Below are 15006 nucleotides of genomic sequence, written 5' to 3'. Positions count from 1 at the left end.
ATCCTGTTTTTCGCTCTTTTTTTGGAATGAATGAAATTACCATGATGAAATATATTATCTTTGTACCAAACTTTGGTAATAATGCAAATTATTTGATCAATATGAAAAATAAACTTTAATCTTTAATGGTATACTGGTGTTTTTACAGGACTGATATGGTGCGCTGTCTCACCCGCGGAGAGAAGCTTGCCGAAAACATGCTGAGGATTCAGTCAATGGAGTGGCCGCTCCTCATGTCCCAGCAAACACTCACAGAACTGTCAACAATCGTCACGCTCCGTCAACAGCTCGAGGAAAAGAAAAACAAGGTAAGCACTTCTGATATTAATATCGTAGGTTGAAATGACAGCCTCGCAAATTTAATTGCCTTCCATTGATAGCTCACTTAGATATCAAATATCAATATTTTGATGCCCCCGCAATGAAATGGGAGGCATATAGTGTTACCCTTGTCTGTCCCATCCCGTCCCCTCCCGTCCCGTCCCGTCCTGTCCCGTCCCCTTCCGTCCCATCCCGTCCCGATGCAATGTAACTAGCTAATCTCAGGAACTGCTGATGCGATCCTCACTTAACTGTGTTTCTGGGTTCAAGTGGCAGCAGGGGCATTTATGTCTTACAGATATTTTCTAGTTTCTTAATATTCATCACATCACTACCCACAATTCTCACTGCCTGTTTCCTGTGGAAATGAAGACGACAGTCAAACTTTAAATTAACGACATGAGGTTATCGCTGTTTTGTGGTCCCAATTTTAGTAATATTTGGTTTTAACATGTGATAACCGATGATGTTTTCAGCAACTTTATTGGTTTAGTTAGTTATCTAGATATGACCCTGGTAAAATGCTAACTGAAAGGTCCACTAAATTTGAAATTCTTGTAACAGTAAATTTACATGCTTTCTCACCAACATATACACCGCTTGTTGCAAAAATGAATAAAAATGCACCCATGATAAAGAAATATATCTGATTAACACCGACAAATGACACCCAAGGTAGAGAAATATATCTAATTAACATCTACAAATGACACCCAAGGTATAGAAATATATCTAATTAACATCTACAAATGACACTGGAGGTAAAGAAATATATCTAATTAACACCAACAAAAGAAAATGTAAAATAACAGCTCCATAAAAATTATATAAATAGTATAAATGTTAAATAGCGCTTGGAAATTATAGAAAGTCTTCAGAATGCTGTTAATGATTCATCAACTTCAGATTAAAAAAATGAAAACAGACTGACGCTCTGATTCCTGGAGTGAACCCTTGAGAATCTTTTGTTTCAGACCGTACTGTTGCCCCTGAATGAGAGTTTGAAGTTAGAGGAGGGAGAACACGATGTCAGTACTTTTCTACAGACACAGAGGCTGTTACTGTTGCAACAACAGCTGTCCGGCCTGGACTCCCAGAACGGTGAGTAATAACACACAACAGCTGTCCGGCCTGGACTCCCAGAACGGTGAGTAATAACACACAACAGCTGTCCGGCCTGGACTCCCAGAACGGTGAGTAATAACACACAACAGCTGTCCGGCCTGGACTCCCAGAACGGTGAGTAATAACACACAACAGCTGTCCGGCCTGGACTCCCAGAACGGTGAGTAATAACACACAACAGCTGCCCGGCCTGGACTCCCAGAACGGTGAGTAATAACACACAACAGCTGTCCGGCCTGGACTCCCAGAACGGTGAGTAATAACACACAACAGCTGTCCGGCCTGGACTCCCAGAACGGTGAGTAATAACACACAACAGCTGTCCGACCTGGACTCCCAGAACGGTGAGTAATAACACACAACAGCTGTCCGGCCTGGACTCCCAGAACGGTGAGTAATAACACACAACAGCTGTCCGGCCTGGACTCCCAGAACGGTGAGTAATAACACACAACAGCTGTCCGGCCTGGACTCCCAGAACGGTGAGTAATAACACACAACAGCTGTCCGGCCTGGACTCCCACAACGGTGAGTAATAACACACAACAGCTGTCCGGCCTGGACTCCCACAACGGTGAGTAATAACACACAACAGCTGTCCGGCCTGGACTCCCAGAACGGTGAGTAATAACACACAACAGCTGTCCGGCCTGGACTCCCAGAACGGTGAGTAATAACACACAACAGCTGTCCGGCCTGGACTCCCACAACGGTGAGTAATAACACACAACAGCTGTCCGGCCTGGAATCCCACAACGGTGAGTAATAACACACAACAGCTGTCCGACCTGGACTCCCAGAACGGTGAGTAATAACACACAACAGCTGTCCGGCCTGGACTCCCAGAACGGTGAGTAATAACACACAACAGCTGTCCGGCCTGGACTCCCAGAACGGTGAGTAATAACACACAACAGCTGTCCGGCCTGGACTCCCAGAACGGTGAGTAATAACACACAACAGCTGTCCGGCCTGGACTCCCAGAACGGTGAGTAATAACACACAACAGCTGTCCGGCCTGGACTCCCAGAACGATGAGTAATAACACACAACAGCTGTCCGGCCTGGACTCCCAGAACGGTGAGTAATAACACACAACAGCTGTCCGGCCTGGACTCCCAGAACGGTGAGTAATAACACACAACAGCTGTCCGGCCTGGACTCCCAGAACGGTGAGTAATAACACACAACAGCTGTCCGGCCTGGACTCTCAGAACGGTGAGTAATAACACACAACAGCTGTCCGGCCTGGACTCCCAGAACGGTGAGTAATAACACACAACAGCTGTCCGGCCTGGACTCCCAGAACGGTGAGTAGTAACACACAACAGCTGTCCGGCCTGGACTCTCAGAACGGTGAGTAGTAACACACAACAGCTGTCCGACCTGGACTCCCAGAACGGTGAGTAATAACACACAACAGCTGTCCGGCCTGGACTCCCAGAACGGTGAGTAATAACACACAACAGCTGTCCGGCCTGGACTCCCAGAACGGTGAGTAATAACACACAACAGCTGTCCGGCCTGGACTCCCACAACGGTGAGTAATAACACACAACAGCTGTCCGACCTGGACTCCCAGAACGGTGAGTAGTAACACACAACAGCTGTCCGGCCTGGACTCCCAGAACGGTGAGTAATAACACACAACAGCTGTCCGACCTGGACTCCCAGAACGGTGAGTAATAACACACAACAGCTGTCCGGCCTGGACTCCCAGAACGGTGAGTAATAACACACAACAGCTGTCCGGCCTGGACTCCCACAACGGTGAGTAATAACACACAACAGCTGTCCGGCCTGGACTCCCAGAACGGTGAGTAATAACACACAACAGCTGTCCGGCCTGGACTCCCAGAACGGTGAGTAGTAACACACAACAGCTGTACGGCCTGGACTCCCAGAACGGTGAGTAATAACACTGAACCAGAGTCGTTTGTTTATAAAAGAAGTATAGACCTGATGATTTTATGTTGCTTTCAGATTAGCCTTGACAAAGACTTTCATAACATCTACAGGTCTATAAACATTATGTCTAAAAAATTGATAAAATCAATTTGTCTTCATAATTTCTCAGAATGTTGGGCAGTAAAGGTTACATATATCTGAAATCAGGGTTTTTCTATCAGTCTATGACAGAGATTTTGGGTAAGTTCCTTTAAGGAAAATCCTGTCTCTTATACTGGTCCTTTTTCCATTTCTATTATAAAAATATCTTTGCAGGTCTAAAGAACCAGTTGTTCCAGCTAAGACTGTCTACAGCTTCTCTCGCAAGGAAGCAGAGCAACTTTAACCTAGCTGAGGAACTACTTCTTCGCCAGATAGGTACAATGACGAAGGATTCCACAGAGAATGGCCGAGTGGTCAGTACAGAGGCTCTTCTGCCTGCACTGACCGGACTCCGCTCACCAGATCGGGCATCAAGCCAGTTGGATATCCTGAAGGTTGAACGGGAGGGTGCAAAGCTTCTACACAGCATCGGTCAAAACAAAGACAGCATCAGTGTGTTGAGTAGTAGTGTGGTCGGTTATATTTGTAGTGACATTCAGGTGGACACAAAAGACAAGACCAGCTTAGTTAACTGTAGCGAGCTGTCAGCCCGGTCACTCCTTACATTGGTCAAGTGGTTACAGATTGACCACAAGATGCTGGTCAGTGCAGCCAGCCAGCTGAGACTGTCCGGAGCTACCGATGACAAAGTGAAGGACAGTAGTGCGTCTCCTCTGGTCCACAACCTAAACTTGTTACTGGAGACGGAGGAACGTGGTGCCAGAAAAAAACTTGGCTTAGTTTTGGAGGACACTGATCAAGGTTAGTTTGTTTGATATCATGGTTAATATAATCAGTCGATGAATTCTTCATTCTCCAAATGTTGATTGGTCAAGTATCAAACTAGCTAAACTTCAGAAGAAGATTCAGGTTGCATTGATTGATCCTCAACAAGGGCAGTTTGTGTTTCTTATAGAAGCTGATTCAGTGAAGTAGCCACCAGCTACTACACAGAGATCCTACCTCATTATAACTCTTGCTATTCACAGGGCAAAAAGACCGGAAAACAAACAAACATTCAAAATCTGAACTTAGATATTAAATATTCCAAAAATATTCCTGGAAAAAAAAGCAAATAGGAATGTTGGTTGTCTTCTCATCTGACCAAAACATTGTTCTGGTAACTAAACTTATGTTCACAAATTGGCCAAAAAAATTGTTTAAATGCTAAACTTCCCTGGTAAAATACAGTCAAACCTCGATGATTCGAACTTCGTTGATTCGAATTTCTCGCTGTATCGAACTTTTTGCTTGGTCCCGAATTTTCTCACTATATAACACTACTAACGAAACTATGTATGATTCGAATTTTTATAAATCGAAGTTTTCGATGTATCGAACTTTTTTCATGGCCCGTTAGCTATGATATTATAGGTAATTGACATCTCATGATTCGAACAAAAAATTTACCTGTACTGACCACTGGACAGGTGTTTGTGGTGACCCCTGCGGCAAGATTTCACACCTCTCCCCCAAATGCCCTGACTGACAATAGGGATAACGATAGCGTGTGTTGTCACTCCCGGTCATGGGGTTTATTAATAATCAGACCAAATTGATAGATAAAAAGTGTATTTAGAAGCCATGACATTTAATCACTCCGGTAAAACATTTCGGTAGTCGTCTCTGATAATCTCCGCCGCCATTGAAATCAGCGTTCGGTGAGTAAATTTTACGGAACTGTAAAACAACCGGACCAATTTTAAACACAAACAATTAGCGATGGCTTCACTCATATTCAAAGTGTCACGTTTCAAACTTATACATAAATATCCAAGGAAATCGATTATTTGTCATTCAATCATGCATTCTCCAACCGATCGGCATTCCGTATTTTATATGCACATAACGTAAACGCACGTGTCTTTAGCAGAAGAGCCTAACGACTTACGTAAGTGTGCATTGTACTTCTTTTGTTTTATCTGTTAAACGCGATATAAGTGTTTTGTAACCGATACATATTTTGTTTAATTAATAAAATGCTTAGGTATAATTAATGAAAAGAATTTTTATTTTGTTGTGTTTGAGGTATAAATTAACTAAACTTTTCGATGTGAGCCTGACAGGCGACGATCAACACGAAGACACTGAGGACATGTAACGTTAACAGATATGGTCATTATCAAGAAAACATCGATCTATTGTCAACCATGAATAATTCGAAGTCCCGCTGTATCGAAGTTTTTCTGTTAGTCCCTTGAACTTCGAAACATCGAAGTTTGACTGTATCAATGAATATTGGTGTATAGTGTATAAGGGTAGCATAATGTATATACCATAAAATAAAATAGCATAAGTGGTATGGATCACCTGCCCAACCATGTGTGTTTTCCCTGGGTACTCCTGTTTGCTACCACAGTAAAACCCCTTGCACACTTCCATCAGGGCCAGTAAGAGTGATTTATGTTAATTGATATAATTTGTTTTTTGTTACAGAACTGAGGATTGGAGACAATCCGATCTTGTCTGACATTGACAGTGTGGTGGGTCGTATCCTTCACTTGGGAACAATGGAGTCGGCCACACTTAGTAAGGCCTGGTTCTCCCTGGCCAGCTGGTGTTACAAGTGGGGCAGGAAGGCTGTTGACAATGCCAGGTAAATAAAATATAGTTTTGTAATGGCATGGGACATGTGTGATTTGCTCTCACCATCTTTAATCACACATTAGTCAGATTTTGTGTTTAAGTCAGTTCTTCAATACTGTGCTCGCAATTGGATACAATTTCTTGTAGTCGTTTGGCTAATTTTTGTGCATATACTTTAGCAAAAAGTCAAAACACTAATTTTTGTGAATATACTTTAGCCAAAAGTCAAAACACATAAATTGCTTTATTGTACTTTGCCATATTGGCTAAAAATCTAGTGAAAATAGCATTTGTCTTTTGCCAATCCATCCTAAGATTAGCTATTGGCTAAATGGCTAATGGCTATATAGCTAGTGCTAGCACAGCAATAATTTTTAGGCACAACTGTTGAGTTTTCCACATGTCAAATATTTCTATTGTGGAGTTTTAAAATGTGAAAAAAAATCTCTTTTGACTTGACTTGAAAGTAACTTGTTATAGGGGTAAGGGGATGGAGGAGAATGTTGAAATTTGGTCAGATTTCATTTCCATCAAAGTAGAAACAGTGGTATATATGTTTTACAAAGATTCTGTTGTATGTATAGATTTACTTTTAAGTGTATCATTATTATGACACAAATAAAATCCATTTCTAGTTCATAGAGGAAATGAAAAACCACGATATGGGAGGAAAGCTCAGGATTTTAGTCAAAATTTAATGTCACTGTTTTATAATGTCAAATGTTTATTTTACAGCCATGGTTCTGTGGAACTTCTTACTGATGAGAAAGCTGATGTTCTTTCACTGCTACCAAAGGTAAAATAATGCTTATTGGCTCATTCATGTAGAAATTTAATCTGCCCTTGAACAGCATAGGCTGAAATGGTTTAACCGTTTAACCCACTGAAAGAAAATGCTCCTAATTAGATCATTGGAAAATGACTTTAAATGGAAATTTTGTTGTATGAAGGGATATTTGTAATGTAGAAAGAATTATATTTAACAATTAAACGCTAAGCAAGCATTTAATTGTTATATTTACATTTACATAGTTTGAACTCTGTCTCACTTTCATAAGTATGTGCTAAATTTCTACCAATTTCCCAATATGTTCATTCGCAAGAGTAGCATCTTTAATCAAGTTCATTTTCTGTTTCGCAACCATCTGACAGTCAGAACAAAGCCTTGCTGTGATGAAGATAAACATAGCATCAAAATTATGTCATCAGAATCAGAATCCTTGCTGTGTTTGATTCATCCATAGCACAGTGCAAAGCATTTCCGTGATGTTGATCAAAACAGTGTAACAATCATGTCATATGAGACTGCATCTATGGGCTCATAAAGATGCAGCACAGATTAACATTGACATAATGGGAAACTGCGACATCAAATGTAAATATTCTCTAAGATAAATCTACCGTGACATAAAGTTGTTTCTATTTTAGGGAACCAGTAATGAGGAGACAGCCAAGGTTTTGGGTGTACTCAGTCAGATACACACACAAGTATCCAATGAGGAGGACATCGGGGAACAAGATCAGGTAGGAGTTTACAGCTATAATGCCATTAATACTTCTATCCAGACTGTATGGAGGAATGGTGGTCTCCTGGTAGGACGGAGGGCTATGTGAACGCAGGATCTCTAGTTCGAGTCCTTGTATGATGCCATTAATACTTCTATCTAGACTGTATGAAGGAATGGTGGTCTCCTGGTAGGATGCAGGCCTATGTGAACACAGGGTCTCTAGTTCGAGTCCTGGCATAATGCCATTAATACTTCTTTCCAGACATACAGCAGCTTTATAGTTTTAGGAGGAATGGTGGTCTCCTGGTAGGACGCATGGCTATGTGAACCCAGGGTCTCTAGTTCGAGTCCTGGCATAATGCCATTAATACTTCTTTCCAGACATACAGCAGCTTTATAGTTTTATGGAGGAATGGTGGTCTCCTGGTAGGACGGAGGGCTATGTGAACGAAGGATCTCCAGTTCGAGTCCTGGCATAATGCCATTAATACTTCTATCCAGACAGTATGGAGGAATGGTGGTCTCCTGGTAGGACGGAGGGCTATGTGAACGCAGGGTCTCTAGTTCGAGTCCTGGCACAAGCCTTGTGATGTATCCATGAACAAGATACTTTACTCGGTTCTTTTCCAGTTGACCCAGCCGTAATGAGTATGTGGTAGAGCAATGCAAGAAATGTTGTGCGTAAGCTGTTCGTGGTGAAATGGCAGCTCTGGCTGCATTCCAGGTAGATATTGGCTGGTTCCGAAGGGCCCAATGGCCATGGATAATTATTTGAGAAAAACTTTGAGACAGTAACACTGCTGTGATATAGCAGTATATAAAATTCTTATTGTTACCTCTACCAGTGAAACTGAGGGGACTATATGTTTCCTCCCCGACACTTTAACACTAGCCGTCCACCTCTGGGTTGCGAGTTCGAAACCTACGTGGGACAGTTGCCAGGTACTGACCGTAGGCCGGTGGTTTTTCTCCGGGTACTCCGGCTTTCCTCCTCCTCCTCCTCCAAAACCTGACACGTCCTTAAATGACTGGCTGTTAATAGGACGTTAAACAAAAACAAACAAACCTCCCTGTCATCTGTCTGTCCACTCAGTTTTCTGCACTTTTCTCAGCCATGCTTCAAGCTACATTAACATGGGGAAAGTTGGTATGTAACTTCAGTATGAATAACTACAGATTAAGTTAGAGTTTCAGTGTGTTTTGGTCAAGGTCAAGGTCAATGTTAGTATTTTTAGTTGGGGTCGGTGGGGGACATATATTGCTTTAGCAATACCAAGCATACTTGTTATTATTAGAGGCAGCATTTGTTTGTGAATTTTTCAGAAATGAGTTCTTTCAGTTTAATTTTCATCCTGGGAAAAGTTGATAGGTAGTCTGAATTCTAGGTTTATTGCCTCTTGAAAAGCTAGGATTATTTGGAGATAAGGTCTCCTTATAGTAGTTGATGACTACCTCACTGAACAACATGTGGGAGGCCCGCCACATCCAGAGTAATAAGGGTAAAGTGTCTTGCCCTAGGACACAATGATGACAGCACAGACCGGCCTGTTTCGCTTCCTGAGAAAAACAAACAAACATCGGAAGTGAGGCAGGCAATATATGTGATATTTTTGAATATGCTTATTTTTCAGATATTATTCAATGGCTTCAACAAAAAACAAAAGTTGTGTAGCACTACACTTTAAAATATTAGGGGGATATTTTTTCTCCAGAATATATTTTTATGACATATTGGAAGACAAAATATGTTTCCTTCATCATGTTTTCTATGTATTATCATTTACTGAAGAGCACATTTCTAATTGTCTAAGTTTACTGAATTGAATACTTTTATAATAATGATAGAATTATTTTACAATTGTAGGTAAATGAATATTGTGAATTGAATAATAACTATGGAATTTGTTGGATTATTTCAGGACCTTTGTGATGAGGGGACAGAGACAACGAGGAAGCAGCTGTTGTCGTGCTGTCTATCCCTACAGATAGCGTCGGACGAGTGTATAGAGGCACTGCTCAACGTGTGGCGAGGAGTTGTCCACCGTGTCTACCACTACTACCAGCTGTCGGCCAAGGCCTACTTTACTTATCTACAGCTCAACGGACTGGTACGACTAAAGAGTTACCTCCCCTTATCATACACCTCACTTAAGGATGGGTATCTGTGCTTGAGTTTGTACGAATGCAAAGCTTGTGTGAATGATATCTCATGAACCCTTGACAGATATTAATATTTATTAATAATATTCACACCATTACATCACAAAATCACATCCTACACTAATTAGATTTTGGTGATCATCAGTCAAAGGTCGTCAAGGTCATACTTTATTTCTTTTAAGATGGGTGGAGTATATGAGAGCTTCCCCCCAGTTTGCTTTTATCTACTCACTTGATAGCAGGATAAATTTAGTTATGACTTTCAAAGGAGAGACGAAACGGAACAGGTTGAATGCACGTACTTTTATGAAACATATGTTGACACTTACCGACATGAAAATATATTAGTATATGTGAGCCTCGCCCCAGTTTGCTTTTATCTACTCATTAGCTAGCGAGATAAATAAATTAGGTTTAGAACCTACACACAAGAGAGAGACAAAAGGGAACAGGTTGAATGCACATAAATTAATGAAACATAATTTGACACCTACCGACATGAAAATATGTCTAGGGAATATTTTAAACGTCACTTGACTAGATTTTTAAGCCTTTGACATATTTTCTTGCAGACCGAGAAGATTCAAAGTGATGAGGATGGGAATGTGATAGCCACACTACGACTATTGCGGCTCCTGGTGAAACATGCTTGGGAACTGAGGAATGTGCTGGAAAGTGGACTTGCTAGTACTCCCACAGCACCTTGGAAAGGTCTAATTTTGATCACGTCTTGCATTTTATTTCTTTTTTCTGAGATGGCTAATGATTATGTCGGTTCATTGTGGGTCTTTCCGTAATGCTTTCAATTCAGGTTATTTCTGAAGTAAGATGTTTTTGATAGTACAATGTACTTTATAAAATTGTGATTATCGTATATGAACTGTAGGTGTAATGTAAATCTTTGTGAATATATTTTTGTGAATTTCATGGCTGCAAGAAAGTTTAAATACTGGTAAAGGAAAGAGAGAACCAACTACTAAAATTTAACGCTTCATTAGCTTCAATGAAAAAAAATGCTTTTAAGTTTAAAACAAAAGTAGATTTAATTTAGCTTTCCTTCATTGAAAGATGAAAACCACAACTAGTTAGTAAGCTTGCACTGCTTTTGAACTTGGAATGGTATTTTGAAATCTCTGCTGTAGTTAGAAACAAAATTCTGCTTGTTTCTCTACCTAGGTATCATTCCTCAGCTGTTTTCACGGTTGAGTCACCCCGAGTCATACGTAAGACAGAGCATCTCTGACCTACTGTGTCGTGTGGCCCAGGACGCGCCCCACCTCATCGTGTATCCAGCAGTTGTGGGCAGCTCCTCTACAGACAAGTTCACGAAGGAACAGAACAGAAACAGTGAGTTTATAGATTCTGTCCGTGTTAAAGAACTTTTCCCCAGTAAACAAAACATTGTTCTTTTGTAATATTCTACTTTGCAGGGATAAATTATGCAAATATTGCAAAAATAACACACAATTTTTCTTTATTAAATACCTTGATAATTCATTAAATTAAAGGAAGTGCAGTTGCTGCCTGGCTGTGACTAGGGAATAGAGGCTAGAGTAGGATGCTACTTTTTCTGTCAGCATCCCCATCATGTTTAGAGATTTTATTTAGAAAATTGTTTTCAGAAAGTCAAAGTAATAGCAGCCAAATTTGGTAAACTCTTCAATAATTTTTTGGTTTTAATCAACAAAATTTTTACTGGACTGATTTCGGACTCATCCATGAAGAATAAAGTATTTTTGGATTTAGTCATTCTAGAGTTTCAAAGCGTGAAGACTAATTTGACTACCTGTTCAGTAGTTCTTCGTCAGCCAGTGAATAGATTCATCATGAAAATTGTTGTAAAGTTGAATGATAGAAGTATGTCTGGGATGATAACAGGTTTAAAAAAATAGGTAATTCATGAGTACGAGGTCTTCCAGATGTAATGCTATTTCATAAGTTAACATTTTTGCTAAAAGCACTTAATAAGTATGATCTACTATAGACAAGATGTATGTAACTGTTGAATTCATTCTCTGAAAATTTCTATTGCTCTATTGAACTGTGTGTGTGACAGGCTTGTTAAACAACTACCTGGCGGAGCAGCTTGAGGAGGGCGGGGAGGAAGAACAACAGTCCCAGGAGGAGGAGGGGGAGGAAGAGGATCCCTCCACCACCATGCTTCAGAACTGTCTAGCTTCCATTGTCGACACCCTCGCCGTCAACAACCCAAGGTAGTGTACTCTTGATATGATTTAAGACTAGAAACTCTTTGCCTGCCATGCCCAGCAGCTATGCAGTATGACTAAATTTTAACACTTTTTTGTCGCTGCCATTTATAGAAGGGCGTATTGTGTTACCTATGTTCATCCCATTCCCAGTCAATCATGATTCCAATTCAGGCAAACTGTTAACTGTTAAAACATCTACCCCACCCCAGGACTCCAGGTTTGGTTAAGGGTTACACCTATAGAATTTATTTAATAAATTACATAGAAGTAAAAGGAAGGAAATCCAACCATGGATAGAAGTGATTTATTGTGGAGTTCTGGGGCCAGGTAGATATTTTAATGGAATAGCCCTAAGGATGTTTTATGATGGAGGATGTTAACAATAATGGTCTTCAGGATGAATCAATATCAAATTTTCCTGGTTTGTAGGATGATAGGTGAAGTAAAACAACTCGTACAGGAGCTGCGACGCATCACTCTACTCTGGGATGAACTCTGGCTTGGTACACTTAACCAACAACATCAGGACGTCTCACGGAAACTCAGCCAGCTTGATGCCGAGGTGAAGAAGGTCATGGCCAACAGCTCGCTGACCAAAGATGAGAAATTGGCCATCATAAAGGAAAAGCACAGGACTATTATGAAGCCGGTAAATATTATGATATTTAGTATTATTATTATTATTACTCTAACAGAAATACACGTAACACAAATGAAATCAAAACGAATTAATCAACAAAAATATTTGTTTCAAAAGTTTTGAACGCATTTTATAATTCATTGCATTGGATAATTGAATATGTCGGTTGATGTTTTCAACAAATCAACACTTTAATAACGTCAACTTAGCCTGTCGACTATAGTAGTCGACAGTGGGGAAGAGGGAGCTTGAAATTATGTCGACTATAGTCGACCACGGGGAAGAGGGAGCACATTTTATGTCGACTATAGTCGACAACGGTACTGAAAGAGTTAAATTGTATTCGGTACTAAATTCAGTGTATAGCGAGAGCCTGATAACTAGGTTTGTTGGTGATGTTTCCAGACACTCTATACCATGGAGAAACTACAGGAGATTACCAGTGAGACTCCGGAGACACCACATGAGGAGTGGTTCCATGACACGTATGGTAAACTCATCAACGCCGCCATGGAGAAGCTTCGGAACCCGACCAATCCTAGTCACCCCAACAGTAGCTGGCAACACTTCAAACAGGTAAGCCATGCTTTTGTCAACAATTTAAATTGGTACTTCAAAAATTTAAAAAGCATGATGTTCATCATAATATTTAAACATAAGAAATACTAATAGATAAATTATTTTCGTTTGATACAGATGTGTTTTCATCTAATTCACCTAAGGCCTTTTTTCCAACTCTTCTTTATCAAACCCTTGGATACCAAAGCTATAACTAGTCATTCAAAATACTGTTAAATTTAGTACACAGGTACTTAATTGATAAGAAATAACTTATTTCTACTAAATTTTTCTTGGGGAATTTCTTGATCAACACTGTTACAAATGACAAATCCATATGCAAAATCACACACTCAGCTATTATTTTATTTCATGAAAATAATTTCAAAATGTCAAGTTTACTAATAGAGGTCAGTAAAGCTTTCAAATTGACTCGACTCTTTGTAAAATTTAAGTGTCCAAACAACATTCAGACTATTAAGAAATCAAATTTGCAGTTACTATTGCAGTTTTGCAGTTGCAGAACTGTTCATGTTTTGGAATATAAATGATGTTGTTCGTATAATGTGATATTTGTGTTTTCAGCTACATTCAAGTTTGCAACAGAGGGCTCAGAAACGTAGCAGCCTCATCCTTAGGATGGAAAAGATCAGTCCAAAACTGGCCTCTCTGAAAAACACGGTCATTGCCATGCCTGGTTTAGGCACGTCAGGAAGGGTAGGTCTTCTTCTTTAGGTAGTAGTCAAGATGGAATACCTAAATATCTGTTTTACTGGTCTTGTAATTGTATGTGTATAGTTTGGTGAACTACTTACTGGAGCTGTCGCGCTTTGATGCACATCACGATACTGGTACCACTATTTGATTATCTTTGAGTGGAAGAACCTTTATTACGATATGTAAATAAAATCAGAGATAAAGGTTTCTAGCATTGTTATTTCAAAATAAGAATTATGGTCTCTAATATCTATGTGTGAGACTAGCTAAAATATGTTGCCATATGTGTGGTTGTACAATTTTATACGTACTGACAATGGCACTTTTTCTTGTTTAGTTATGAACATTTTAGAATTTTATCCTTGTAGCTCATTTCGATACAAGTACGTTGAAACGTGACGCTTCTATCCTATCACAGTTCATAGTCTTTGTTACTATTTATAGAAATGATTATCAAAATAACCTACCTTAGTGAGAAATGTTTCTAACGAGGTTGAACACACAATACAGTAAAGTTTCTGGAGGTTTGAAACATTTCTTCTTTCTTTACCAGGTGGTTACTATAGAATCGGTCTCCAACACTCTGCAGATCCTTCCTACCAAGACTAAACCGAAGAAACTTGTCTTCATAGGATCTGATGGCAAAAAGTAAGTGATTGTGAAAGAGACGAATAAGATGTTAGCATCTTACAATTCAAATTTATAGTTAGAGTTGCAGACCTGCCAACTACTACTATTTTATAGTAATCTTTACTATTTTGTGGTGGTCGTTACTCTTTTTTCTCTCGAAATAGTAGCAAATTACTCTTTTTGATGCAATAGATTTGGCAAGAATTGTTAAGAATTACTCTTTTTTGCTAAAAAATGGGCCAAATTACTATTTTTGAATTTGAAAGGTTGGCAGGTCTGGAGTTGAGCCAAAACAATGAATTAAGCTATATCATGTGGCTATTATGTCCTTCCAAGAATTGTCAGTAATACCATGCTAAGAGTTGAAGTGTTGATGAGTAGGAGGTGATGTAGGAAATTCAAAACACTGTTAGAAATGTCAAAATCTTGATTGGGCATTGCAATCTCATAATTTAAAAAAATCTGGTTATTTTCAATATTTAATTTTCAAATAAGAACTTGA

At 39.8% G+C, this 15006-nt stretch overlaps 1 protein-coding gene across 1 annotated transcript in view; it reads left to right on the top strand.

Moving 5' to 3' along the window:
• The window catches only part of LOC117338294 (serine/threonine-protein kinase SMG1-like), a 96291-nt gene that overhangs the window by 25856 nt on the left and 55429 nt on the right, over positions 1–15006 (top strand). Inside the window, exons 29-42 of the mRNA XM_033899586.1 lie at positions 149–308; positions 1296–1422; positions 3670–4257; positions 5932–6091; positions 6817–6877; positions 7510–7605; positions 9509–9697; positions 10322–10460; positions 10926–11096; positions 11806–11962; positions 12389–12608; positions 13005–13175; positions 13743–13874; positions 14428–14522. Of these exons, the coding sequence (XP_033755477.1) occupies positions 149–308; positions 1296–1422; positions 3670–4257; positions 5932–6091; positions 6817–6877; positions 7510–7605; positions 9509–9697; positions 10322–10460; positions 10926–11096; positions 11806–11962; positions 12389–12608; positions 13005–13175; positions 13743–13874; positions 14428–14522 (2466 nt within the window). The remainder of the gene's footprint in view (positions 1–148; positions 309–1295; positions 1423–3669; positions 4258–5931; positions 6092–6816; positions 6878–7509; positions 7606–9508; positions 9698–10321; positions 10461–10925; positions 11097–11805; positions 11963–12388; positions 12609–13004; positions 13176–13742; positions 13875–14427; positions 14523–15006) is intronic.

Source organism: Pecten maximus, chromosome 1, assembly GCF_902652985.1.
Source record: "Pecten maximus chromosome 1, xPecMax1.1, whole genome shotgun sequence".
Classification (NCBI taxonomy): Eukaryota; Metazoa; Mollusca; class Bivalvia; order Pectinida; family Pectinidae; genus Pecten; species Pecten maximus.
Note: the sequence above shows the minus strand (reverse complement) of the source record. Positions and strands in the feature narration are given on the sequence as shown.